The following is a 27554-nucleotide window of genomic DNA, read 5'->3' on the forward strand; positions in this document are numbered from 1 at the left end:
TTTTCATAGCGAATCAGTACATAATGAAGTACATTCTGTGTGCGAAACTCTTGCGAATTGTGTGTGTCGTATACGGTCACTTGAGACACGGCTCGGAAATCCATCACAGTCCAACTATATCCTGCACCGGGTTGGCTAAACTATAGTGCCAGCCAAAGGTAAAACCGGACCCATCTCCGATACATAGACTCATATTGGGATCTTGGGAACTCACGGAAAAAATATATATAAAGGCCCTAGGCCCTTCGTTAGAAGTCCATTCTTTCTCAAGCCAACAACTCCAACAAGTCAATCATAATCCACTTCTCTTCAAATCCCTCAATCTTCTATTCCGTCTCTTCGACTAAAGTACAATTAAATGGACGCCCATAACCTTCCCAGTGTTGAGGAGCGCCTTGAGCGACTTTGGGAAGTCCTCGACTTCCTCGGAGATACCGACCCTGCGAGCGTGGCTCCTGTGCTGCGTGAGCCTCTGAGACTATTGGGCTTTCGCGCTCATGCTTGCCGCGCACCATATATTGCAAACGTCGAAGAAGAAGTCGCAATGTGGAAGGACTTCCTCAACATCAGGGAGGAAATCCACAGAGTCACGAATTACCGCCGCTTCCTCTGTAGAGTGAAGGAAGCAGACACAAAGAACTTACTCGACACTTATCTCTCAGGTCGACGCTGGGCCCGAGGGTGGTTGCCGAACGGAGGTGCCGCTCGAAAGGCCTGTGAGCAATGCAAGAATTGGCTCCCTAGTCGTGAGCAAGAAACCGACTGCCGGTTCATATCCGAGCCTCTGGATATAATCTTCCAGGATTACCGCCGTGAACGAGCTCAGTTTAACAAGTGGCTTATCGATGCCGCGATGGAAAAAGCAAACGAGCCTCAGCCACCGTCCCCCGTACACGACTTCATTCTACGGGCCACCAAATATAGCATGGAACACGACGCCTATGGAAAGAAATGGGATATGGAAGATGTCTACACTGTATTGTCACAGGCGCACAGCCATGCGAGGGGCGATCAGATCACTTGCCGCGACTTCCTCCCGATGGGTTGGAAAGCTACGATGAAGAGAATCAATTGGGACCAGAAGACCGTTCTCACTCGCGTCCGCAGTACTCTCAAGGACGACGAGACTGAGGAGCTCGTGGAGGCGATTCATTACGATGGCCTGATGTACTACGTCTCATCATTCCATCTCGACAACGATGGCACATATGTCAACCAACAGCCCCGCCAATGGGTCATCAATGCCCTGGAAGCGAATCCGCGGCCGCGGGACATCTATCATGGCATCCCGTTTTGCCGCATTCAGACCGTCAGCAACGTCAGGCCCACTTTCTACTTCGAAGACGCTGGGGACATCACGATATTCTGCCAGTTCGCAGAGGATGGTGGCGAGTGGACGGGATGTTGGGTCGGCTTACTCCGCCGAGCCCGTTATAACGATGGGGCTGTATTGCAAGAGGATGGTGTATTATATGATGGGCGCCGTCGTCATCAACCTAACGTCAACGTCGGTCATGACGACGTGCCGGTAAACGATCCGGAGGATGATGACGGATCCGACATTGATGACGATGGCGTCGTTGCTCCTCCCGGCGAAGAGGCACCGGGTCATGGAACCCCTGGCGAGGAGGAGGGCATTGGTCGGAATGAGGCGAGCCTCGACAATGTCGCCTCCGCTCTCACTTCCGCTGCTAGTGATGCAGCCCGTCGTGTTGCCGAGACACGACCCTTCGTCCAAGTCTACGAAGGAGTCCTCAGAGGAGTCGATGCTCTCGCTCCGACTTTCCAGGAATTGGCGGAGCATCTCGGAAACATCGTGGATGAGGATGGAGCGGCTGCGGATGTTATCCATGATGAGATGTTGAATGAACGGCCGGGGATGTGAGACGTGGTGATGACGGAGCCATTGAGGCTAAGGGATTGGGGTGGTAGACAAAACTCATGTAGTCTACTGTAATATACAGACTACACCCACCTATTGTGCCTTTCGTGAAGACGTGTAGGCATGTTCCGCATCACAGGCGAGACATACCAGTACGAATACATGCGACAGATGCTGGATATGTTTTACTCGTTCTATGAGTTCAACATAATCTCAGAGATTGGGATTGTGATAGGATGCTAAAAGTCGGGTCTACTTCGAGCCCGACCCGTAACTCGGAGCCTATAATAAACAACTTACCGCACGCGAGCCATCTTAATATGAAGCTGTATAGTTTATCGAGCACTAATCTATGGTAGAGGCACTAAAAGGAATAGAAGCCATCCTCTCCATGAGGTAGGTATACATCAGGCAGCAAGAGTCAGGGTGGTCCCTTCCTCAACGGCTACTAAAACCACGACCTCGCGCCTTCCCTTGGCCTTTCGCAGGCTGCGCAAATTTTATGAGAGACACACGGCGCGTTAGAAAGTTGCTTACCACCAGAACTTCCCAGCCCTCCTCACCTTTCCTCACGCTCACCTTCTCACACTCGTCTTCTCATACACGTACCTTCACCTCGCCTCATCACTGCCTTCATCTAGCCCCAAACTTCCCCACTCCCTCTATCACTCAATTAAACTTCCATCGGGATTTTTAATCATCATACACAAGTCCACTGGGCCTCTCCAAGACTTCCTCGACAAGCCCATCAAACAATGGTGCGGCAAGTCATCACCTCCGCACCCTGCATGGCGCCGCCAACACCTCCACAGTCTCGAAAAGAGGCGAAAGCTCCTCCGAAAGCGAGGCGCTTCTAGTGGGCAAATAGAAGATTCCGTGGGTGGATAATTGAGGGAAGCATTGAAGATTCTTGCCGACCAGCTGTACAGCAAACCAGCCCATTTCATCTTGGAGCTCCTTCAAAATGCCGACGATAACGACTACTCCGCGGTCACCAAACAGAACTTACGCCCAAGCTTCTCAATGAGTCTCAAGGCCTTGCTTTTGATGCCGACGGGAAGAAATCCTACGACTTAGAGACCGGATGCAACGAGAATGGCTTTTCTCTAGAGCAGATCGTCGCCCTCTGCAGCATTGGAAAGAGCACGAAGAAGTCAGCAAAAGAGGTCCACTCGGGATATATAGGAGAGAAGGGCATAGGCTTCAAGTCAGTTTTCAAGGTTGCAAGCGTTGTCCATATCTCGAGCGGCTTTTACCACTTCAAGCTCAACAAGACTGAGGACATGTTGGGCGTATTGCTACCCTTGCCTTCCCCAGTCATCAACAAACAGCATGACACGGAAACAACAAGAATGAGATTACGTATCAGCGACAGACATGCTCACGGGAGAATCGCCAAAGATCTGCGCAAGATCAAACCAGAAGTCTTGCTCTTTCTCCGCCGACTGAGGCATTTCGCTGTCCAGGTGGGAACAGAGGAAGCTGAATACCAAGCTACGTACACAAGTCACGACGAGGAATTCCAAGGGGAACTGAGATCTGTCGCCATAAGGAAGAGTTCCACGGAGTCAAAGAAAGAGAGGAAGTACATTATCGTTCGGAGAACAGTAGATGAGATGCCAACAGAACCCAAGAGAGAGGGCATCCACCAGTCAGAAGTGACTTTGGCATTTCCTGTCAAAGATGATGGCAGCGCTATCATTCATGAGCAGCAGACTTTTACCTATCTTCCAGTTGGAAATTACGGATTCCGGGTAAGACTTGCGCATTCAAAGCCCCACCAGAAACGACTAACCAAAGGCACAGTTCCTCATTCAGAGCGACTTCATTTTACTCGCAGACAGAGAGCGCCTCCCCCAAGGAAACGCGTGGAACAATAAACTTGCAGAAGTAATTGTAAAGGCGTATTGGAATGCAGTCGAGAGATTCAACAAGATCGGCGGTTCTCTACAGTACTCATGGCCCCAGTACTTGGAGAGGACGCCGTCTCGCGACGCTTTCTGGGATAGTCTCGACGCCGAACTAGTCAAATACCTCATGTCTCTTCGAGTTCTTGAAAGTCGTTCAGGCTGTTTCCAGGTCCCCGACACTTTGGTCTTCATTCCACCCGAGTTCTGCCTCGACGATGCGCCCCTAATCGACTGCCCGAAACAGCGTGCTCGTCATCTAGCTGCCGACTACACACCACAGAACTGCCTGCCTCTAGGTCTTGGTCGTCTCGGGGTAAAGACCATGAACCGGAAGAGATTCATTTCCGACTTTTGCGATTGGGTCTCTCAAGAAAAGCCTGATCTTGGTTCCAAGTCCCCTTAATGGCATGGCAAAGTATCGGCCATTTTCGTCGCTACCGGACAATGCTCAGGGAGGTTGCGCAGCTTGGCAGTTTTGCCTACAATGAATGGAACATTCGCGGCTGCCTCAACGACTAACTTGTTCTTGGCTTCGAGAGACGTGGCTTGGAGTGCTCCTAAGGGTCTAGGGTTTGTCTTTGTGGACCCTGAGGCTCGTGATGATCATCGCAGAGAGGCCCTCTTTCACGGGCTCGGAGTCAAGAAGCTAAGCAAAAGAGAAATTTGCGAACGGATTGTGGAAGACCACCGCACGAAGGACAAGCGCGATGGCCCGCGCCCGCTAGATTGCCTGGTAGAGGAGATGGTATATCTCTTTCTCCATCGTCACTTACTGAGCAGCTTGAGAGACGCAAGGGACCTCCAAAGTATCTGGGTTCAAGCTGATGACAATCTAGGTCCAACCCGCGCCCGATATGTCTATTACGTCGCCCCAGATGCGCCTCCTGACCTTCTCAGCCAACATCTTAGGAATTCACCAGCTCCCATGAGAGTATTGCACCCGGCATACTTTGAGCGGGCAAGTTACCTGCTAACGATTAGGGAGAGCGCAACTCTTGAAGATTCAATAGCAACAGCGGATCTCCAGCTCGAAGCCGGGTTGGCTGACGAGATCTCGATGCCAAATAAAGAGAAACATCCCTTCATCAAATGGCTACAGTCCTCCTGCGGAGTAGCAGTGCTCCCAAGATTAACGTTCTTTGATATGGACCTCAAGGATAGGACGTTTAGCAGGGAATTCCATTGGTTGATCGCCAATGACCCTGAAGGACTTTTGTTACTCCTCAGAGATCACTTGCTGAAGGACTGCCAGTCAGATCTCTATTACATACGGAACGAGGACCGGGAAATGCAAATTTCTTGTCGAGATGGTCGAAGGCGGCAACTGAAAGACACTGCAGTGCCGTCTAAATCCCTTCTCGACTCTTGCCCTCACCTCAAATTTGGAGAGTTTCCCGATCCGGATAACCCCAAGTGGTCATGTTTCTCGAGCTTCTCGGTGACCACCGAAGCCAGTGTCATGGCCTACATGCAGGAGCTTAAAGCAATCCGCCTGTCGTACATCGGCACAGAAGCTCTGGGGGCCGTGGGGCAGATTTACGAGTACCTGTCCAAAAACTGCCACAAGTTGAAGGGGGATGCAAAGTAAATACATAATCTATCGAGTCCGAAACGACAAAGCTGACAGCCACACTACCAGCGACAAGCTCCGATCTGTCATGGATTTCGTGTACCATCCGCAAGGCGGTTGGGTGCCCTTGGATGCCTGTATCTGGCAAGGCTCTAGTTATCTCCCAAACTCTCTGGCGCTCGCCAACGTCTATCCCGCTTGTGCTGAGCTTTTCCGGCGCAGGCTGGGGGTTTCGGATGTGGGTGTCGCCGAAATTGTCAAAGAGCTTGTTCGTGTCGACAACATTCCGGATTCTTCACGAGATCACCCTTTGTTGAAGACAACCATTCTTGCCTTAAGCGAATCCCGGGGAAAAGGCCAACCGAGTCCAGTCAAACTGAATGATGACCTCCGAGGTAAGATGCGAGATTTGAAAATCTTCCCGATGGCCTCAACAGCCGAGTCTTCAGGTGAAGCCCCCAGTGTGGTGTACAGATCCATCGACAAGGACTGGTACATTGGGGACAGGAGCGTATTGAGACGAGCATTCGTCGGAAAGGTTGACATCCTGAATTTCGACATTGGGGATATTGACAAGCTCATGCCCTTGATCAAGTGGCTATCTCTTGACAACAAACTTCTGAGTGCAGCAGTGCAACAACGGACAGTTAACGTAGGATCACCCGTGTACAATCGCGGCTGGTCCAATGACATCCGGAAAAGAGCGAGATATATCGCTCTGTAAGTTCGCACATGCCGGACTAGAACGGACCGTGCTAATTCATCATAGTCTCGGCACCGACACAGACGTGAAGTTGCCCCAGTTCGAGGTGTCGCTCGCCTCAGGGTTGAGCGTGGAAAGGACAATCGGCGACATACGCGGCGAAACTGAAGTTGGGCATGTCTCCATCACGGAAAGCAACGACTCTGTCAAAATCGTTGTCTTGAAGGACCCTTTCAAGAATAGCAGCCCGCGGTTTGACAGAGAGCTCGTAGACTTCTTCATTCGCCGGTGTGCCATCGAGGACGTCAGCCGTGTCTCGCTCGTCTCGCTCGTCCTGAGAGCCAGCTTTGGCGACGTGCGAGATTTATTAGAGGGAGCAAATATCCGAGAATCCATCGAGGATCTTGACTTCCGCGTCGACGAGGCTGAAGAGCATGCTGCTGCCGAGACTGGAGGGATGGCGGGTGTGAACGCTGTGGCGAGAGGTCCAAATGCAGAGTTAGGTCTTGGGGTACTGCGTTCTCAGGCGTATGCGACTGATCACAGCCCTCGGATCTACACATCCGCTCAACGAGACTTGTCTAGCCGTTTCAAGGAGATTGGACTCAAGGCCGAGATACACGTGAGTTTGACATTGCCAAATATGATGGTGGCATTCTCCTAACAGTTTCCTCAGGTCAACGAATACTTCAAACAGCATCTATTAGACTGGAAGCCCGAGAAGAATTGGACAAGTCATCTTCGGGAAGAGAAGGGCCATCCCTTGTTCCTTGGCGACGAATCAACCACAGCAGACTTCACTTACACCGATATGGAGGGGAGAATGCTCGAGGCTCTTGGAGTGGTTCGCAAATCGTGGTTTTCGCATACGATCACTTACCACATCGAGGTGAAGGGAACAGTCTGCGAACTCGAAGAGCCCTTCCACTTCAGCCAGAACCAAATGAACTTGGTAAGTTTTGTCCACTGACTTCCAGGTTCATCAGAGATAGAGAGAATCTAACATGAATGCAGGCCCGAAACTACGCTTTCAAGCATGGCAAGATACCAACGGACGTCTTTCTTATTGGCCGTGTGTACAATGTGGAGAAGAAGAAGCCGGATCTGAAATTCTACTGGAACCCGTGGGAGATGAATAACAAAGGCCGGCTCGTCATGACAGTTAGTGAAGGGTACCGCATCGCCCCTGGCAATGCAGCAGCGACACCCAAAGCAGCTTGAGGGAGGACCTCAGTTGGGCACCTGATTTGGACAGGATCGATAGGAGGAAATACGTTGGACTGTAAGGATAGATAAAGACAATGTCGAAATAAGTTCTCCTCAGTTGACTTTGGTGCTTTCGATCTCCACTGAGCGCTTGCTTCATCATCAGCATGGTCGACCTTTGGCTCTCCAAACTGTCAAAATAACTATCGCGTGCAGTCGAGATATCAAAACTCGAACCCCGGGAAACCCGAACCCTATTCAAACCCACCGGAGACTTTCTAACTCCAACTTGCGGAGCACTAACGATCGATGGCTTCATCGAGACATGACCAGCCGGGCGGAAAATGAGCACAGCGGCCAGATGTGACCTTCAACGGGACGAGCTTTCGCGTGTGAGCAAAGAATATGAATTGTGGAGAAGGTCGGGCATTGCCCAGACAGTGTTGCCGGAGGAAAAAGAAAGACGACTCATCGGTTGTTGATATTCCCACGAGAGAATCGTTGCGGGGAGTTGCACGGCAAAAAACATGGGCACTAAGACGGGGATCAGAGCTCGTGTCGGGTGGGTTTATTGCCAGCGGGGATCGGCATATCAGAGCAAGGAATATTTTCCAAGGAACAACCTTTTGTGAGTCGACCAGCGACTGGAGTTGGAGGTCCGAACGTTGGTACCGAAGCGAACTCCACGTTTATTTGGTAGCCGAAGCTCGGGGAAGCTTCCAAGTCGTCGAACATTCGGCTTGCTGTTATTAATATCGTTCGTGTTTACTCCACGGGGTTACTACTGGGTTGCGTGTATGCAACACATGGCAAAGTTGGCGGTCAGAAGAAACGACTTCGAAGCCGTTGTGCGTGGAGAGCGGCAGGGTGTCTCTGAGAAGCGCGGGAGCGCCAGCGCCATGTTTCTTGTGATGAATAAACCAACCGAGATGAGCTTGAGTGACGGAAGAAAACCCCTCGGCTGATAAGGCAAGTCTAGAAGGTTCAATGTTTCTTTGCCTTTCTAACTAACCTTTTCCCTTTCCTTCTCAGTAAAATTAATCAGAAACTCTACAGTGCGTATCCCAGTCTGTTCGGCCACAGAGTTACCAGAAGGCGCCTAGGCAACCTGCAGAATAGAGTAGTTCATTGTTTATTCGCTGCAAGGAACATATTGTCAGTGACAAACTCTAATGAAATTGGTCAAATCAGGTGTTTACCGTGGGGCTCACTCTCTCTTTTCCCTCTTTACCACAGTCACCAGGACGGCAAAAACGGCCATTGGTCTCTTTGGTCATTGGGTTTCCCCGTGCGGCAAGTATTCTTACTGACCCCTGGCCCCTGGTCTGCTGGTCCCGCATGTCACCTCGCACGATGTCATGCCAGCCCGGCACTCAGGTCACAGAACCGGCCGGCCATCAACTCGCTCTTTTCGGGTCCTTTTTGCTACTACCAAGACGGCGACGCGTCAGGTCTGTCGAGCCTCGACAACTTAGCTCATCTCTGTGCGGATAGCTTGCCGGCGGCCGACCAGCTAAGAACAGTGAGAGCGGCAGACTCAGTGACTAACAAAACCTTGGAGGGGGCACCGGCGGCAAAGCAGGACTGATGGGAATAAAAAGTGCCGACACAACAGGGCAGATCATGGGCAAGTCGAGGCAATTCGATTCAATCCGATGGTTGTCTCAGCACAGCCAGCCGGCTCAACGCGTTCTTGGTTGGGCTCAAGCCACCTGCCATCCAATCAAAACGCACATATGCCCGTATTTCGTCCATCTCTTCGGCTGCCACACTTTTCTTGAGGCTGGACGCTAAGCCAAGATCGACGGGCAATCAAGAGTCAGGACACGAGCTAGACAGCTGAAGCGTGAGTTGTTTAGACGGACGGACGGACCGCGAGACAGCGTGGACCACCTAGATAGATAGCTAGACAGCAAGATAGCTGCTAGACTGTGGACAACCTCGCGGAAGAATCCAGCTCGTTGTGCGCCAGCCCGTTGCTCGAATGAGCTCGAAAAAGGGATACAGCAATTCGCTGACGTTCCATTGGAGCCAGAACGGTCAACTGGATGTCACCTCAATGACCAGCGCCACAAATCAGTTCACTCGCCCAGCTCAAGAATGACTGATTCGCCCGTCTTTCTTGCCCCTGCCAACCCTTTTCCACCCGGAGCCAACTTGCCATCCATTGACCAAAGAGATCATGGTTGCATGTTCCTGGCCAGAACCTGGTCAGTAGCCTAGGGTCTAGCTATAGGTCGAATGGGTCCAGGTCCAGGTTCCCAAGTCCCAGTTCTTCGCAGTAGTTCGACGGCCCCAAGGTTCACACCCCCTTGCTCAGTCAAGGTCGCGTCGCCCCAGCAGAAAAGCGAAAAGCTAACGCCTCCCCAAGCGGAGCTAACGTAACCCTCCACCCTCCACGAGTCCACCCCAATGGATATTGGAGACGCCGCCGTCGCGCGCGCCCGCCGCTGCGCGGTGCGGATATTTGGGATAAGCCTTTTGCGAGCAGAGGGCAGAAGGGGAAAAGCTTCAGGTCAGGGCCAGGGGTCCCTCTCACTCGCTCGCTCTTGTCGCTCTCTTGCCCGAAGGAACGTGGTGGCTTGCGGCACACGTTGGACTCATATTTATGGCCCATCCCGTCTCCTTGGGTCGACGTTGAGTACTTCCCCTTGATTCCTGTCTTGTTCAACTTCACGTCCACTCATCCCAACGTCCTATATCCTCCCGATATATCAACCTAATACCGTGTAATACTTACAACAACCACATAACGTTCACAATGAAGTTCACACTCGCCCTCGTTGCCGCCGGCCTTGTCGTCGCCCAGGACTTCTCTGGCCAGCCCCAGTGCGCCGTACGTCACAGTCCTCCTCCACCCCTATGACCCAAAACTAACATTCCTCCCCCTCAGATTCCCTGCCTTACGGATGCCATCCCCAAGGTCGGCTGCGCCCTGACCGACACCGCCTGCCAGTGCACCAAGGAGAAGCAGGAGGCCCTCGTCCCCGCCGCCGCCTCCTGCCTGCTCGCTGCCTGCAACTCGGCCGACCTCACCAAGGCCCAGTCCGCTGCCGCTGCCGCTTGCGCCGCCTACGCTGCCACCGCCGGCTCTGCCTCGGCCACTTCCGCCGCGGCTTCCGCCGCGGCTTCCGCTTCCGCTTCCGCTGCTGCTTCCTCGGCCGCCGTCTCCGTCTCCGTTTCCGGTGCCGTCTCCTCTGCTCTCGCTTCCGTCAGCGCCAGCGCGAGCGCCGCCCTGTCTTCTGCCTCTGCTTCCGCCTCCGCTATCGTCACCTCTGCCCGTAACGCCACTGCCCGTAACACCACTGCCTCTGTCAGCAGCGCTACTCCCTCCGCCTCCCGCACCGCCTCTACTGCCTTCACCGGCACTGGCACCGGCGCCAGCGCCACTGCTTCTTCCACCGGCAACGCTGCTCCCCAGAGCGGCGTCGCTGTTGGTGGCCTTGCTATTGCCGCCATTGCTGGTATCGTTGCTGCTCTGTAAGGGGTCGCCACTTGACGATGGTTATGGGAGAGGTTTACCCCCTGAAAAGGGGTAGCATGTATGGACATATTGTGTCGATGAAACTACGCCACAGGGATTGGATGTGTAGGATGATTTAAAGCAATGGGCACGTCTAGACTTAATGAGGATGGGCGGAGGAATGGGAAAGAAGAAAAAGTTCATGATCATGGCCTGTTTTGTTGCTGTTGGCGCAACTGTCTAGCAAAGACACAGGGTAACATACTTTCTAATCGAATATACCAAATATACAAGATCAACAACACCATTGCTTCCTCGTGGAACTGCCCACCGTCACAGCCATCGTTTTCGCTCGTTCCGTGTAGGTATGTGTTAGTATACACGTCAGCAGGGGCCTGAGGGCCGTACGAAGCTCAATAATCTTGGTATTGAACTGCGTATGTATAAGGAGGAAGTTGGTGGACAGAGCCCAAGATTCCTCCGTTGGGTATAAGTAGGTGGAAGGGCCGTTTGCTACGGCCCAGACCACCTTCCAAATCCACCTTTTCTGCCAATATTCCAACAGTATGTCTTTGAGAGGAGGCATCCTAAACTTTTATGATGCAGAAAGGCTGTCCAGGATCGGATGAAGTTAGGCGATGCCAATGTCACAGGCAAAAGCTTCGCTGGTGACGCCATTACTGACGTTGGGTTTCCCATATCAATCGGTGGTGCTAGGACCTTGCTTGTCCAATCGGACTCGTGATCAAGCCTTGCCACATCGTCTGTTGGTGAGCTCGCCAGCACTTATTCTCGTCTGCTCAATGAAGGATTTATGTCTCGAACTCGTTTGAATCAAGAATAACGGTGTGAGAGATGACGTCGTTTTCGGCTTGTGTTAGAACTAGGTGAATGAACTCTAAGATGGGTAGGCGCGTTGAACAGATACTAGTAGTTCTGTCCGTGTTTGACCCAGGCAGGTGCTTATCCCATCAACTGCTAGATGGCGTCACTACATCTGTCTCCAGTCTTTCTTTAATTTTGCTCTATTTCCCTTATATCCGCCTATGAATAATCTCGAATCAGATCAAAGTTAGAGAAAGACTGGAGACGGATGTAGTGACGCCATCTAGCAGTTGAAGGGATACCTCCTTAGATACGCGCTCTTCACTTGCGTGAGCAAGTACGAATCTGATGTGTCCGAAAGGCTCTATAGAGTGTGTTTCATGTGATGAGCTATGCTGATATACCGTCAATGAAACCCACCAATTGTACTCGCTCAAGTATCACCAGGGTGCCTCTCAGCCGGCTTTCTGTCCAATGGGCTTTACGAGCGGGTGTCTGGAAGCGCAACAACAGCAACGAGACCCAGTCCGCACACACAAAAGCAACAAAGTCAACGCCTTCGGTCTTTTCGACACTGGCCAGAGTAGTTCGCTCAGCGCAGCCCCCACTAGAGATTACTACAGCGAGACTATATGGCTAATTCCCAACCTCTTTTGGGGGTGTGCCATCTTTTCTTTCTTCTTCAACTCTACCAACGTAATCTTGACAAACAAGTTCGATGGGTGTCCGTTAAGAAATATGGCATACAAGGGAAGGTTGTCGCGCCGTTAAGCTATTTCTTCACGGAGCCAGGAGACATGTTTTACGAGATTCTCCTGAGCTACCTTTTTTCGTTCCATGTGACTATTCTCTTTGGCTTCATCACGGATGATTTGACATCAAAGCATATCACAAGATGTGGTAGACTCTGGATGCGTTGCTTTTTCTGGGTTTGGGCTCTTGGAACTCATGCTACATACACGATCCGGGTGCTCTATTCTCCCTCTGATTCCGAAGCACACAAGGGCGTCCGCTGGCAACTGGGAGATATTTGCATTGTCACATTGGCGATATATGGCATGTATACTATCTCCTCCATTTCTATCATTTTTCGTCGACTCCAGGAATCTATATAAAGGCTGCAATACCTGACTTCCATAATCTCATCGCGATATTTGAAGATGGAGATGAAATAAAACGATCTTTACAGAAATAAGTGCCACAATACGCAATATCCAGTCTACTGTTGATGTAGTTGATGAAGGACACTGATGAAAGCCATCTGAACTCCGAAAATTGGACTTCAGGCATAATAGCATCCCCAAAACCCGTTGTAGAAGTGTCGAAGTTGTTCAAGTGATCCATCGGGTGCACCGAAACTACGCCCACGCACGTCCGTTCCGATGTGGGGCCGCTTTCGGGGTCAACCAACGGCCGCTGTTGCCGCCCGCCGCTATGGGGACGACATACCGGTCAAGGAAAGCTGTTTTGTGGCCAGAAACGACGGCTTCTCATCTTAAAATGTCGATTGGTCGAAAGCTTTGCGCCCCCAACATGCAGGCAGAGCAATACCGTCAACTGTCAGGTAGCCAAGGCCCCTCCAGGATTTGATTTCGACACCCACAAGTCGTCAGGCCCGATCTCATAGGTCAGCCTGATTGAAAACAGCATCAGGATGTTGGCTCATTTTGGGTTCCACGACATCATTGATGACAATGCTCCCAGCATTCCCATTTAATGGTGCAAAAGGCACCTGTTGGTTCCACGAGGTCGTATACGACAAATAGTGGTAGCAATTATCACTCGTCTGTTGGTGATCCTATTGCTTGTTCTTGTTTTTTCTATCTTACATTGTAGGCAGGAGTCGGTCGAAGTAGGTAGTGACGGCCTGGGTGATTGTCCCACCTTTATCCGGCCGTGATGACTAAGCCAGTTGTCCCCCTTCGCCCAGGGCAGGTGCCAGCCAGCCCATGGTACCTGCCTATTACTCCTTATCAGCCTTTGCTGTTCCAACAGCACCGCTTTGGAGCGGGCGTCACATTGAGTGTACATGGGGCCATCCAGAGCCGAAGATGGTGTGGCTCCCGTCAGGCAGGGACATTCCAGCGCATGGGAGGCAAACATATAAGCTTACCACTAGGTCCATTCTCTACAATCTTTGATTTTGCTGAAGGTCTCGGCATTTTGACAAGGCTCTTTCCCTGCAAACCCCCCTACTTAATCATCTGACGAAACAATGGACATTGCTGGGTGTCCTTTCAACGTCAGTTGCGACGGGTTGAATGAGTGGAAATCGAACAGTGATGTAGCAGGTCTTGGGGTAAGTCTTATGCCCGGCGAGGATTGTGTTCCCTTTTTTGGTGAACTTCGACAGCCATAAGCAACTAACCTCGATTGTCGTTTCTCAAGGTTCTGATCGGCTTCGTCGGGACAGCTTACATTGTTTTTGCTCTCATCCTGGCCAACTACTTCGTTGCATACGATCCGGAAATCCCGCCGCCACGACAAAAACATAGCGTGGAACGTCAAATACAATCAACTGTGCGACGAGTTCTAACAAGTGCAGAACCTGCCGTCAACACGTCAGTGGATCCAGTTAATTGGGCCCAAATCCGATCGATGTCAAGTTGCTGGCTTGGTTGAGGCTCCAAGCCAGGAAGGTACTCAAGAAATGCCGAATTGTATTACCCGCCTTGGGACGAGCACGCTCAGAACAAGTCAGAATCGGCTTCAACAAGGTAGGCTCGGTGCCTATCGGCGTTATCCGGGACAGAAAAGGCTTCTTAACTAACAGCGAATCCTGCATTAGTCAATATTAAACATGTGCGACGCTCAAATACTTACAGGAATAAGTATCCTTGCTAGCGGTTTTATATCCCTAGACGATTCTCTATCATCTTTGTATTGGAAGATGATAGTGTACTTGGCTTGGTTTTCTTGCGTTACTCACTTGTCAGGCTTGACGGTCCTGAGGAGACACTTGCAGGGCGAATCGTGGGCGAGATACACCCGGTTGATGTTGATGTTCGTCCTCTTGATTATGCTTATTGTAGCTATGGTACCGACAGCTTTCTTCAACTGGGAAGAGGGCGAGAAAAAGTACTATGACAGCGCCGCCGATCTTCAAACACCAGCCATTTGCTTTTTTTCTATCAGTTGTGGGAAAGGGCTCTACGACAGGCAGCACCCCGATGTACCCATCAGCCGGACACCTGCTTTTGTGGAAATGTTGATCTCCCAGACATTCATTATTTTCGGATTCCTCGCAAGATCAATCAAGCTCTCGACAAGCCTGTCCGAAACGCTGCATCGGAATATTCGTACACCTTTCAGTAAATTCGCCCATTGTCGGCTACAGAGACTTGAGGTCTTCTTGTACAACAGAAGACCTACAAGTACTAGAACAAATGGTAGTTCCGACTTGGGATCTCTGCGGTATGGAATGATCATTCGGCCAATCTTGGCCTTGGTCATAATGTTTCGCACGCAAGCCGACTTGTTCTACTCCATGCTGGGAGAAGTAAACAGAATCCTTCAGGTGCTATCCGACAAACTGACTAACATTGACGCTTACTTAGATATTTTGGCTCTGGGTCACCCTGCTCTGGGGTACTTCGAAATTGGGAATAGCCTCTTACGACGAATGGGAACGTTCTTCCCAACAAGAACACCTTTCTCAGAGTGACCGCTGGCAATTTGGCCAAGTACTGCCAGTACTACTTCTAGCGGCACCTCTAATAACTTTTCTCGGTCCCTTTGTCTCTGGGTCAACATCTACCGACTGCCAGACTCATGGAACGGAACAGATACTGACTTCCGATCATGTTTCACAGCCCGCGCCTGAAATTGATCAAGTCCAGCATATCGATAGAGCTCCGATTTCCGTGGCAATGTCACCGCTTTTGGTGCGAGAGGCTAGCCAGGAGAGGCGGCAGCAGGAAACGGGTGACTTTGGCGATCACGTCAACGTGATTCGAGTCAGCCAAAGACGTCGCATGGGTTTAGCCTCCGCTGTCTCTGGTGAATACTATTCCGATATGGAATGGATGCTGCCCTACCTGGCCTCGAGCCTTTCCATAATTGGAGTACACGTCTTTTTTCTCTTCCGATATGCGACGGACATATTTTTGATTCTGTACTAGTATCTGGATAATACCGAGCCCGATTGGGTATATCCGTACTGGAACCCCACAGATTACATGTTCACCGAAGGTGGCGTGTTCTATCTAGTCATCTTGAGCTATGCGTTCGCAGGACACGCTGCCATTTTACTCGGATTAACAGCTCATGACTGGGCGAAGCAGCCTACTAAGACACTTGGCTTCAACTGGCGACCTAGTATCTTTTGGCTATTCGCAATTGCAGTGCAAGGCTTATACGCCTGGATTACATACTGGAAGGCGATCCCTTTGTACTGGAAGATCACATCAGTCATCTTACTAGCGTTGGTACTGTATGTACTATATGCTATTACCTGGTTCGTTCACTTCAGGCATCGAACATTGGAGCGGGTGAGGACAAACTTGGTGTAATCGTACGATCTGGTAGTAGATGGAGCCTCAGAAGCAGAGTGTCTTATGGAAATGCGAGTCTGTTATAGACGGACACGATAATCTATGTATGAGATTGGGATGTGATCAACACTTCCCTTCACCTAGCAACACCGCGCTAGGTATGTACGTGAAGTAAGCCGCCGGAATAGTCAATAACGAGTGCGAGTTTCCATCCATTGGTGCTAGGAAACCCGTGATGGTGATCTGCTCAAGAACTGGAGGTTGTAGGGCTCCCGAAGGATTCAAAAGACCCCCGCTGCCGAGCCCGCGGTTGCCGCCCACTGCAGCACCCCATAAGTGGGGCCGAAGGCCGGAGCCGATCTTGACGTCGGCGGGCGCGGTCCGTCTATTCGGACTCTACCAAGTCCTACTTTGTGGTGTAGAGGTAAATCGCCTTACGTAAAAGGAATTCATTTTCTGTCTGTATTATCTATCCTGTCGGCTACGCTCGATCTGGCTCCAAGCAGAATGGGTGTTGCGCATGCAGAGAGCCGGTAGCTCACATGCAGAATGGCAAGGGCTGATGGTGATAGGCCAGCCTGATCTAAATCAGTTTGCTATAACGATCATTGCGGTAGTACAGAGTAATCTCATGCGAAATGATACAATGATTCTGCCAGAAAATGTGTGATTTCACTTGTGAAACGGACTGCGAAGCTGGCGTCCTTGTGGCTTGGGTGCACCATGATGCAAGGGAGAGCCAGTGTCTCTCTCCTGCAGAATCACGATCAAGATTTCTACGAAATTTCGCACTCCGCGCTTAACTTGGCAATTCTAAAAGAATAAGAAGGCTGAGCCTCGCCCACAGATGTTTGCGATTCCGGTACGCTCCATCAAGCACCTATGCAGGTCGAACTCGACCCCACAGGATCCAGATTCTCGGCTCCAGGATAGTCAATACGATCTCCATTGGCACTTTTCATAATGTCACAATCTGCTTGTCCAGCCAGATTCAACTGCGAGTCAGCTGACGCCTGGGAGCCCAACAGTGATATAGCTGGCTTGAGGGTGAGTTTCTGCACACATCGTGCACATGAGCACACAAGCTCGTGATGGCCAGAACATAAGTGTGTATAATTTGCTGATAAGATTCCAGGTTCTGATTGGGTTCGTAGGGACAGGCTATCTTGTCTTTGCCCTCCTCGTAGTTCACTACTTCGTAGCATACGAGCCACAGCTTCCTCCACCCCAGCAGACACGGAATGACGAGAGACCAAGCCAAGCAGCGATCCATGAGCACTCGATGGTGAATCGATCAGAAAGTCGCGTTGTGAATGCCGGCACTCATACGGATCCAATTCACTGGGAGCCAAATCCCATCGACGTTAAGCTTTTAGCTTGGGTCAGATCAAGGACGGCAAAGCTTCTGGTCTTTCTGGGAGCGTCGCTTCCGCTTGTTAGCAAGACCAGCTCTAACCGTGTCAATTGTTGTTTCAACATGGTCAGTAATGGAGACCCATATTCCATTACTCAACAAAGACAAAAGCACCTGTTAACATACTGTGTCTAGGGTGTTGTCGCCATGTGCGACGTACAAATAGTCACAGGCATAAGCATACTCATCAGCGGCTTCATTTGCTTAGACAAAAACTTGTCGGCTCTTCACTGGAAGATCATCACTTACCTCGCATGGTTCTCCTGTGTCACGCATCTATCTGGCCTAACGGCCCTGAGGAGATATTTTCAGACACACCAACGAGAGAAGTCTCTGAGAATCACTCTAATGTTTGTCTTGCTGGCTATTCTTATAGTGGCCATGGTTCCATCTGGATTCTTCAACTGGAGATCGCCACGGGCTGACTTATCCATACCTCAGCCGACTGCAGCTTCAGCCAAAACGTCCGCGGCATGCTTCTACAACCTGGCCTGTGGCAAAGAACTCTACTACCTGGATGCAAGTCGTGTGAATTGCACCAAATCTTGCGCCAACTCCCCCAATAAGATGTTCAATCCGCACGACTGTAAAATTTCCCCAAGCTTGTCTACTGAAGAATTGGACTGCACTTCGTTGAGCAAATCATCTGCAATGCAAGAAATGATAATTTCAACCGTCATGCTTCTCTTCGGATTTTTTTCAAGGGTAATAAAGCTGTCGACTCACATTTCGAGCACAACTCGTCGGAGAATGGTTATGCCCATGAGAAACTGTACGGTCGGTCTACTGCTTCTTCAAGTTAGCATGCTTGATTTCACCCCCCGATGCACACACTACGGGAAAGTGGCACCTCCATACAACCTTGTATGAAGCATGGCGAGGTTTGGTTGTGAGGCCTGTACTCGGAATTCTAATCTTCGTGTCGGCACATATCAACCTTTTGAACTCAATGCTCGGTGAAGTAAGTCGTTCATCGTCTCATACTGCAGTTTCACTGATTACTTGGACAGTTGAGCTGGTTATTGGCTATTCTTCTTTGGGGCACCACGAAACTTATGTCCGCATACTACGACGAGGTGTTTTATACGTTGCAAAGCGTAAAGCAACAAAAGACCGGTAAAGACCCAACGAGATGGGAATTTGGCCAGATTCTGCCTATTCTACTCCTAGCTGCTCCTCTTGTTGCTGTCATTGGAACGTTCATCTCATCTGACAAGGCCGGCGAAGCAAATCCACCAAGAGACCGCCTCGAAGCCACAGACTTTGATAATACTGCAAGTGGAGACCACCGCTCTCGACGGTCTGAAGGAGGTTCTTTTGAGCCGGCAAATCTACCGATACCAGAGAGGATCCCAGAGAGGAGCTTGATGAATCGAAGGCAAGACGACAGCATCCCGATCCACGTGGAAGCGGGCCAGGCTGGTCCCTTAAACACTCGGAATCAATCAATCCATGGTCGCAATATCTTTGCAAGAGACTACTACAGCGAGACATTGTGGATGTCGCCTTGGATCATCTTCAGCTTTATGGTGATTTGGGTTCACACATTTTTCCTTTTCTGGTTTGCGACTGATGCTTTCATGATTTCTGATCCATAACAGTCGGGACCAGCGGGGAAAATGTCAAATGCGTTGGATTATCTCTTCCAAGGCTACGATACCGGCGTATTCTATCGGATACTCACGAGTTATTCAGTGGCTGGCCACGCAATCATCATCTTGGGGCTCACAGCTGACGAATGGGCAAACACGCACCATAAATGCAAGCCCTACCAAAGCTGGATGTTCTGGTTTTGGACATCCCTCATCCATTCTACCTATGTCTTTTCCATTTATCCGTTTGCTGGAGTGGTAAAGACTGCGGACAAGGGGGAAATTGACTGGAGTAGATTTGTACCTACCATTATTGGAATCATCAGCGGTGTGCTGTACGCGGTGTATGGATCGTGGTGTGTAACTTGTTCAGTATTAAGTTGGAAATATCGTTATTCAAGAAGAAGCTCTTGAGTCCATGGAACACAGCGTGGACTACTCAACCGTGCGACAGGTCGTTCGAAGATGTAGTTGATATACTCAGTCGTATCTCGTCACTAGTTTAGTCAACTGTCCAAGCCTATTCCATGAAAATTTTTTCCACCGTAATGATTATTCACTTCATAGCTTAGCATCCCGTGATGTTAATCACTAGTGACAAGAGCTGGAGGATTGCAGAGCTTCGGAAGGATTCAAAAGGACCCCCGCCGCCGAGCCCGCGGTTGCCGCCCACTACAGCACCCCACCAACGCATCCCAAAAGCACGCCAACACGGGCCATGTGCAGCCCAGACCCCGGGCAAGTGCGCTGACAGACGGGGATCAGGTCCCCCAAAAAGGGACGTCTTGGCCGGCGCGCCGTCCACTGGGAGGGAAGGCGGTGGCCCGGCGGTTAGGAAAATGGTTGAAAATCGGCCGGTCCCGCCATGTTGGGCCGGTTGCGGTGCAGCGGTGGTGCAGCGGTGGTTGAGAACCGGACCAGTCAGGCGAGCGGGAGCGTCACATGAAGAAGGAAACTGGCGGGTCTTCTCACCCCCGTGGCCCCCCCCCCCCCTCATGGCTCGTGGCGACTCCGATAGCTCCCCACTGCTGCATCCCGACCACCACCACCTTCCCTAGGGCGATAGTGCAGCTGAAGGTTTTTTTTTCTTTCTTTTCTGCTGTTGGTTCGGTACCCACTGGGATGTTGCCGCGATAGAAAAATCCAGTAGCCAGCCGCCTCGTCGCATTCTTCATACACTTCTCTTCCCCTCCCTCTCTTGCGACAGCTCGAAGCAAAGTTTTGCGCCGGTACCAAATCGCCTTCATCACGCGCTGCCGACCAAGAGGCATCTGGAAACCACTCCAACACACTCGACGACAATCATATGTTGCGCGCCGCCTCGGCCAACTTCTTCGCATACCACTTCCCGGCGCATCGTCCATGTGCCGTGCTATCGTAAGATAGACAATACAGCGAGCGACTTGAGTCTTTGCGCTTGCTGCCAGGGGACGAGAAAGACCAGAGCAGTTAATACTACCACAAATCTATACCAATAACCACACATCGCGACAACAGAACTCGACCGAGAGTTCAGACTGTTTTGCGCAGACGATATACCGTCTGAATACACTCGCGTGCGTACCAAGGTATGTTGAACGAAGCCGGCAAACAAGATGATCTCCACACATCTACGTGTGACAAAGACAGCAGACGACTAACCTTACCCCAGATCGCTGTATGCCCAGCATCGCATCCCGCCGCTTCGAGTCCATTCTGTCGCTACCGCTGCAGCTGCCGCGCCTACCCTTCACCAGGACCGCAGACACCAACGCCGACCCCGGCCACGCCTACGAACCGCTGCCCACCATGGCCGCCGACGACGACACCACCAAGAACCTCAATACCTCGCCGGTGACGACGACGCAAATCACCGCCGGCCACGACGAGTCCGAGCTCGTAGGCCAAGGCCTGCACGACATCGAGGCCCGTAAGGTGCACTGGTGGAGCTACTTCACCACTGTCGACTTCTGGATCGTCCTCATCATCGGCCAGATCCTCGCTCTGTGTATCACCTCGACAAACACCTTCACCTCCTTCCTCGCCAACAACGGAGTCTCGATCCCGGCCTTCCAAACCGTCTTCAACTACATCTTGCTGTTCCTCATCTACTTCCCCGTCACCATCTACAAGTACGGATTCAAGAAGTGGGGCAAGATCGTTCTCCGCGACGGCTGGAAGTACTTCATCCTCTCCTTCCTCGATGTCGAAGGCAACTACTTCACCGTCCTGGCCTACCGCTACACCAACATCCTCTCGGCCCAGCTCCTCAACTTCTGGGCCATCGTCGTCGTCATCATCCTCTCCTTCTTCCTCCTCCGCGTCCGCTACAAGGTCTTCCAGATCGTCGGCATCATCGTCGCCATTGGCGGCTGCGGCGTCCTCCTGGCCAGCGACCACATCACCGGCTCCAACGGCGGGCCCGGAATCGACATGGTCAAGGGCGACCTCTTCGCCCTCCTCGGCGCGACCCTGTACGGCGTCACCAACGTCGCAGAGGAGTGGTTCGTCAGCCGCCGGCCCGTCTACGAGGTTCTCTCCTTCATGGGCATGTGGGGCATGTGCATCAACGGCGTCCAGGCTGCCATCTTTGACCGCGAGTCCTTCCGCGAAGCCACCTGGAACGGCCCCGCCATCGGATACCTCCTCGGCTACACGTTTGCGCTCTGCCTGTTCTACAGCCTGGTGCCGTTGCTCCTGCGCATGGCTAGCGCCGCGTTTTACAACATTTCGCTGCTGACGGGCAACTTTTGGGGCATCATTATCGGTGTCAACGTCTTTGGCTACTCCATCCACTGGATGTACCCCATCGCCTTTGTGCTCATCATCCTCGGCCAGGTCGCGTACTTCCTCGCGGGCAGCATGCTGGGTGATTCCAAGAAGCCGTGGCTGGGCGACAACCAGGAGAACGGCGTCGCTGGTCTCGGCACGGCCAAGTTGAAAGCCATCAACGCGGCGCGGAAGAGGCAGATGGCTGCTGCTGAGCCTCCGGCGTACGCCTGAACGGGTCGTAAAGGTCAAGCCTGTACAGGATTTTGTGGGTTTTCGATCGAGGGGGGAGTATGAAGGATTCATGTTGACTTCTTAATCTGAGTGTTCAGCACGGAAGCAGTCGTCATCGTGGCTTACTACGCTTGTCAAAGCAAGCGCCCCCCTTTTCCCTGGAAAACTCACCAAATCTTTCCATCTCCAAATATACACTAACGTAATATCAATACACTATTGGATACCAATACTCGTTAGTTCCCGCTTAAGCTGCCGCTGCTGCTGCCGCTGCCGCGTCTCTGCCGCGTCATGACCGTGAAAATTAATTAGACCCTGGCTCTTATCTTTTTGCAGCCAATGTTTCCAAGTGATGGGATTCTCTCGACGACGCAAGCTCGGTTTACGTCTCTTTGAACAGGAAGACGAACTTCTGGAAGGTCTACGGGTGACTGAAGACTGAGGTATCGTAAGGAAGAGCGTAAAAGAGAGCCGCACGGCCCTATGCGAACTTCGACGACGTCAGGTCCGGTCTTACCGCCCGTAACCGTCTACCGACGGGGCGGATGGCACTGGTCGTCCGGTGGCCCCTCTCAATCCCAGGGCAAAGCAATCATTGCGCCTCGCTTGAGAAGTTGAGGCCCGGTGGCCTGGACTCGGGTCCTCCTTTATAGATTCTATGATGCGTTATGCGTAAATGCGAGAAGCGTCAAGATGTGACAGACCTCGAATCGGAATGATATAGCTTTGACGCTATAGAAGGACAGGACGACTCTTTGCATCTTGCGAGGTCATCTTTCCGTTCAATTTCGTTCGTCTCTCTTCCAGTTGCAAAGTTTCTCTCAAAGTTACGAGGTATCATCTTGGGGGCGTCCAAGTCGTGGACTAGCAAGCCCCATGCTTTCTTTATACCTACCTACCTTACGATGCCTTCCCTTAGGTAAGATAGGTAAGGTACCTCACAGACTTACCTAGATAACTTTGCACCAAAATACATGCACGTTCGACACTTCGTCCTCGGTATAGACAGCGCAGGAAGGAAAAAAGGAACCCCGAGGGCAGTGCAAAAACCACGACTTTTTCCTCCCCTGCTATGCCATGTTAGAAGCACCAACCAACCAACCAACCAAAGACTGAGGTGCCGACGGGAGCGCACGCTCGCTTCACACCGCTGCACGACGTCAGGCGGCAGAACCGGCCGGGCGCAGAACTATCGTGCCTGTCGTGCGCAGGCCCGCCGCCCGCAGGGTGCAGTTGTGACTTGCATTGGCGTCGCACTCACGGCACTCAACACTGCAACAGAGAGGGAGGGGAGGGAGATACGTGCGCACTTCCCGTCCCTCCCACTCCGTCCGCGTCCAGGTCCAGGTCCAGGTCCAGGTCCAAGTCCAGGTCCAGGGATCGAGGGTTGATTTTCTGGTAATTCTGCGAAATCGCCCCAATTGCCCCTTACCTGTGGCCCCCAAGAGTTCTCTTACAGCTATCTGCCTTTATGTACCTACCTCACCAACTCACGTCCGGCATCTATAGCTTATCTTCCTATCTCTCTTCTGCATCTTCAACTGTAGCAATTCCAGCGAGGGACTGTGACACGAATCATACACAGTAGATACCCACGTTACCCCCAAGAAGAAGAAAGAAAAAAAGAAGAAAAAAAAAACATTCTTCTGCACTAAAAACCTCTCTTCGGCGCCGGCACAGACACCATCACCCCCCGTTACGGATAGTTAGTCGACCTACGACCTACCTAGCCTCAGCTTTCATTAGTCCCGATCCCGATAGGCGTTCCTACTGTGTAGTCAGGGCGCTCGGGGCCAAAAAAGAGGGTTTCTTGGCAGTCCCGTCTGCCTTTTGCCAAGTCTCGCCAATCTCTACGAGGCGGCCCTAGGTACACTAATCCGTATCGTAGCAGGAAAGTTTAGAAAAATAGACAAGAGGAAGAGAGGGAAGAGAAAGCGAAAAGAGACTGTTCCTGGGTTTTTTTGTTTTTTTTTGCGTAAACGATTTCGCGGCGTCTGATTGTCTAATACGTCGGGCAACATGACTAACCGCCTTTGTCCCTCGTACGTCTTGGGGTGTTTCTTGGGTGTAAGCAGCGGCTACCTGCCTAGCCGCAACTCTCCCACTTTGCGCTGTGGCCGATAAGAGGAAAAGGAAAGCAGACACTAAAAAGAGACAGGGCACTAAAAGGAAGCTCTCGGGATTGGATGCGAGGTCCAGGACAACGGGCGTACGTCTTCTCACCTTAGAGAACACGACTGCAAAAAAGTCGCGCGCGATTGGAGGCGGCGGGACTTGAGAGTTGCGTCGTCGCCCTCTTGCGCCTCTTTCGAGTCCACGTCAAGGGTCAAAAGGCAGCCGCCCGATTGGCCACGCCATTTCCCAAGCTCTCGCCCGGCTCGAGTATTACACGTGTATCCATCCGTACGATTGTTACTTTCGTGAGGCCTCGAGGTCATGTTCGACAACCTCGAAAAGTGTTTGTGTATCCCCAAACTCGCCGCCCGGCTTGTGCTGTCTGGTCCAAATCTTACCCGCAGCCTCCGGCCGTCCTGGCTTTCTCACTTGCGGCGATCAAATCTCCTTGGCCTTATCCCAAGGACCCAAGCACCTCAACTCTCTGGATGATTGGCAAGTTGCTCGATAGTGTCGAACCCAAAGATGGATGCCTTGCTGCGCGAACTGCGCGGCCCTGTTCGCCCCCAATTAGTGGGCACAATCAAACAACCTTTTTCCTTCCTTCTTCCGCCCATGCCGTCCACGTAAAATGTCCTACTTTACCGCCTAGTTCTGCCATCCCTACGCTGGGACGCCGAGCCTCGAAGATCATTTCAGTTCCAAAAGTTTTGTGGTCTCTGGGTTTGCTGCTCTGCTGGCAAACAATCGCTGGGCTGTCCGGACCGCCAAGACTTTCCCGTACAATTCATACGCCAGAACCTCCCCCCCCCCCCCTGACTTCGTCTCAGAATTCTGCGTTGACCTTTGACGAGGGTTCTTAACTCTCTTCGTCCCGTCTCTGTGCTTCCTCTTTCTCCACGATTCTTATGCTTCTGGCCTTGCCTAATCTTTTTGCCTCTTCTTCTGTATCGGGATTGGCTTGTGAGAAAAGAGAGTTGCGCAGCGGGCGATTCCATCAACGACCAAAATAAGTGCTCGCCCTTTGCCGCCCCGGCCACCGTCCCCTGGGTAGCTCCGGCGAGAAAAGGCAGCTTACGAGTCGTCGCAACAAAATACAAAGTCTATTTTCGTTCTCGCCCAACCCACTTGTGTCCACAGATCGCAGGAGTTGTTTACTCACCCTGCCAAAAAAAAAAAAAAAAAAAAGAGGAGGTCTGAGCTCAACGGCCGGTTCGAGCGTCATCTGATATAGCGCGGGGTGTTCGCCCAAATTCCTGCGGTTCCCTTCACCTGTTTTCATACCGAAAGGGCCGTTCAAGGGTTCCTGGATTTATACCTTTTTACCCTTCTGGTCAACTCATCCCTCTCACAACATCAGCACGAGGAGCAAGCGGGAAAAGCAGAAGAGATTGGAAACTTACCGGAAGCCAAAGGACCATGGGTCCGACACACGACCACACCATGATCGCAAACCAATCTCGATGGGCAGTACTGAGGAATGGCTCCTCTCGCCGGTCAAAAGTGCTCGTCGGCGCCTTGCTCATTTTCCTATTGTCCGCGATCTTGGTACTGCAGCCACACTGGCACGTCGCCAGCTCCGGGCTACCAGTGCCTAGCTTACACCGACCTATACCAGAGTCTACACCGAAGGCGCCGGCCGGGAGCGATCGTGGCGATAACGGGGCCGGCTCACGTACAGCTGTTTTGACCCCCGACGCTGATGGGGTTCTGTTGTCTGCGGGAACGCCCATTTTCACATCCCCTAGCGGTCGTCATGCTCTCGTTCTACAGGATGATGGCGATCTGGTTCTCGATAGGGTTGATGACGACGGCAGCTCACATGCCGTGTGGTGGACCGCGACAGGTGATTTGCACAAGGGCGGGCGCACAGTCGTTCTTGAGAACAAAAAAGGTCATGTTCGTATCGTATTAAACGCCATGTTGAAGAACACTTGGACGACGGTTTGGCATAGCGACCTCGAACCGGCCTGTAAGAAGACGAACGGAGGCGTCATGGGACGTAGCGAGGACGACGAGTCGGAAACAATCGCCATGACGAAGAGAAGCTCTGGTCAACTTGAGCTGTCGGATACAGGGAGACTCGCGATTCCCGGGCTATGCGATTTGTACGTGCCACCGAGTGAGCGGGAAAAGGAGCGCAGCCTGGCTGTCATCATTGCCGGGTTGTACAGGACCAACCATGTCACCTGCAAGACGCACATGTCGGAACTCATCGCCGACCACCCAGCTTTTTCAAGAATCGACGTCTTCGCCTACATGCTCTACGAGCCCGCCGACGTAGATGTGTTCAACCGAACTAAGGAATCCATCGAAGCGAGCCTACGGGAGTGCTATGGCTCACACTTGCGGTCGGTTGACGTTCTGCCTGTAAGCGAGATAGAGGTAGAATACCCCGGCGGCAAGGAGGCGATGATGGCGACGCCGTGTGGTAAGAGGCTGGGCAGATTGAACAATCAGCTGAAAACTGTATCGCTGGCGGCGGAACGGTGGTGGGCTTGGAGTGTCGCCAACGGATATACCCACGATACAGTACTGCGGATTCGGCCGGATACGTCGTTGTGGGCGAGACCTCAGTTCAAGACGCTGGAGGAGCTGGGTCCAAACACGCTCATTCTGCCACACCCGCGAGGTGAACACTACTTCTACTGCGCCCGTATGAGCGGACGCGTCGGCGTTGGTAAGTGAATCTCCACGAGGCGTTCGAATTACGGCGTAGGATGACAGCTGACCTGATCACTCGGATAGGACCAACCGATCAAATCGCGTACGGAAGCGCCGCGGCCATGGGCCATTGGCTGTACATGTACGATCGGTTCCAACAGATGGTCGACCTTGCAGCGAATCCCTCTCGACCGGCGCTCCGTGACTTCTCCGGATGCGAGGTTATGCCATCAGGACCCTTGGCAAGCGACTGCCCAACGCCGGCGCCTTGCTCAATTGAGTGTCTTGTAGCCTGGTTTCTCGAGGCCCGCGGTGTGGACTTCCACATCGAGTGGGGATGGGAGCAGAACCCTCTGAGGTGGAAGGATATTGGCCAGCTTGGCGCAGAGGAAGAGAGGCTGGCCGATCACGACGATGAGGACGATGGGATGACGTGGGGGTAAGAGGGTTTGGAGGTGAGACAGTAGGAGAGGTGGTTCATTTTCCTATGTTGTTTGTTTTGGAAAGCGTGGTGTTTGGGTGATTTGTGAAGCCCTTGAATTCAAGTGCCAGGTTCGAAATGTGTAAGCGAAGGAAGGAGTGACGGATGGTTGTGCATGTGACTTGCATTGGGTATTTCTTCGCTTGAAGAATCGAAAAGAACAACATGAAAGCGGGAGAACCCGCGATAGCATAAGAAAAGGCTCATAAAGGGCACAGCTCAAGCCAAAAAAATGAAACAAGTTGAAAAGAAGT

General features: G+C 51.9%; 9 protein-coding genes across 9 annotated transcripts; all 9 read left to right on the top strand.

Moving 5' to 3' along the window:
- Nucleotides 1-358: 358 nt before the first annotated feature.
- BDP81DRAFT_388850 (uncharacterized protein) lies at nucleotides 359-1885 on the top strand (the record flags this gene model as incomplete). Its single annotated transcript, XM_060587181.1, has 1 exon — nucleotides 359-1885. The coding sequence occupies one exon, from the start codon at nucleotides 359-361 to the stop codon at nucleotides 1883-1885; it is 1527 nt and encodes a 508-aa protein (XP_060452039.1).
- A 1613-nt stretch (nucleotides 1886-3498) lies between these two features.
- Nucleotides 3499-4195, top strand: BDP81DRAFT_388851 (uncharacterized protein; the record flags this gene model as incomplete). The annotated part of the gene is made up of 2 exons (XM_060587182.1): nucleotides 3499-3636; nucleotides 3689-4195. 2 exons carry the CDS (start codon nucleotides 3499-3501, stop codon nucleotides 4193-4195), a joined length of 645 nt encoding a protein of 214 aa, XP_060452040.1.
- An 81-nt stretch (nucleotides 4196-4276) lies between these two features.
- On the top strand, nucleotides 4277-4721 carry BDP81DRAFT_388852 (uncharacterized protein; the record flags this gene model as incomplete). Its single annotated transcript, XM_060587183.1, has 2 exons — nucleotides 4277-4537; nucleotides 4629-4721. The coding sequence occupies 2 exons, from the start codon at nucleotides 4277-4279 to the stop codon at nucleotides 4719-4721; spliced, it is 354 nt and encodes a 117-aa protein (XP_060452041.1).
- A 530-nt stretch (nucleotides 4722-5251) lies between these two features.
- On the top strand, nucleotides 5252-7286 carry BDP81DRAFT_388853 (uncharacterized protein; the record flags this gene model as incomplete). Its single annotated transcript, XM_060587184.1, has 5 exons — nucleotides 5252-5376; nucleotides 5432-6082; nucleotides 6132-6687; nucleotides 6742-7017; nucleotides 7080-7286. 5 exons carry the CDS (start codon nucleotides 5252-5254, stop codon nucleotides 7284-7286), a joined length of 1815 nt encoding a protein of 604 aa, XP_060452042.1.
- A 2450-nt stretch (nucleotides 7287-9736) lies between these two features.
- On the top strand, nucleotides 9737-11096 carry BDP81DRAFT_413951 (uncharacterized protein). Its single transcript, XM_060589320.1, has 2 exons — nucleotides 9737-10107; nucleotides 10165-11096. Exons 1-2 carry the CDS (start codon nucleotides 10033-10035, stop codon nucleotides 10753-10755), a joined length of 666 nt encoding a protein of 221 aa, XP_060452043.1. The 5' UTR covers nucleotides 9737-10032; the 3' UTR covers nucleotides 10756-11096.
- A 5878-nt stretch (nucleotides 11097-16974) lies between these two features.
- Nucleotides 16975-18417, top strand: BDP81DRAFT_13844 (uncharacterized protein). Its single transcript, XM_060581805.1, has 3 exons — nucleotides 16975-17099; nucleotides 17188-17532; nucleotides 17602-18417. Exons 1-3 carry the CDS (start codon nucleotides 17016-17018, stop codon nucleotides 18334-18336), a joined length of 1164 nt encoding a protein of 387 aa, XP_060452044.1. The 5' UTR covers nucleotides 16975-17015; the 3' UTR covers nucleotides 18337-18417.
- A 555-nt stretch (nucleotides 18418-18972) lies between these two features.
- BDP81DRAFT_13846 (uncharacterized protein) lies at nucleotides 18973-19549 on the top strand. Its single transcript, XM_060581807.1, has one exon. The coding sequence runs from the start codon at nucleotides 19086-19088 to the stop codon at nucleotides 19470-19472; it is 387 nt and encodes a 128-aa protein (XP_060452045.1). The 5' UTR covers nucleotides 18973-19085; the 3' UTR covers nucleotides 19473-19549.
- A 1104-nt stretch (nucleotides 19550-20653) lies between these two features.
- Nucleotides 20654-22040, top strand: BDP81DRAFT_444622 (uncharacterized protein; the record flags this gene model as incomplete). Its single annotated transcript, XM_060591859.1, has 2 exons — nucleotides 20654-20672; nucleotides 20710-22040. The coding sequence occupies 2 exons, from the start codon at nucleotides 20654-20656 to the stop codon at nucleotides 22038-22040; spliced, it is 1350 nt and encodes a 449-aa protein (XP_060452046.1).
- A 3268-nt stretch (nucleotides 22041-25308) lies between these two features.
- Nucleotides 25309-27553, top strand: BDP81DRAFT_413964 (uncharacterized protein). The gene is made up of 2 exons (XM_060589321.1): nucleotides 25309-26835; nucleotides 26904-27553. The coding sequence occupies exons 1-2, from the start codon at nucleotides 25575-25577 to the stop codon at nucleotides 27260-27262; spliced, it is 1620 nt and encodes a 539-aa protein (XP_060452047.1). The 5' UTR covers nucleotides 25309-25574; the 3' UTR covers nucleotides 27263-27553.
- Nucleotide 27554: the final 1 nt, after the last annotated feature.

This window comes from Colletotrichum phormii (assembly GCF_030913505.1).
Source record: "Colletotrichum phormii strain CBS 102054 chromosome Unknown BDP81scaffold_1, whole genome shotgun sequence".
In the NCBI taxonomy this organism is placed as follows: Eukaryota; Fungi; Ascomycota; class Sordariomycetes; order Glomerellales; family Glomerellaceae; genus Colletotrichum; species Colletotrichum phormii.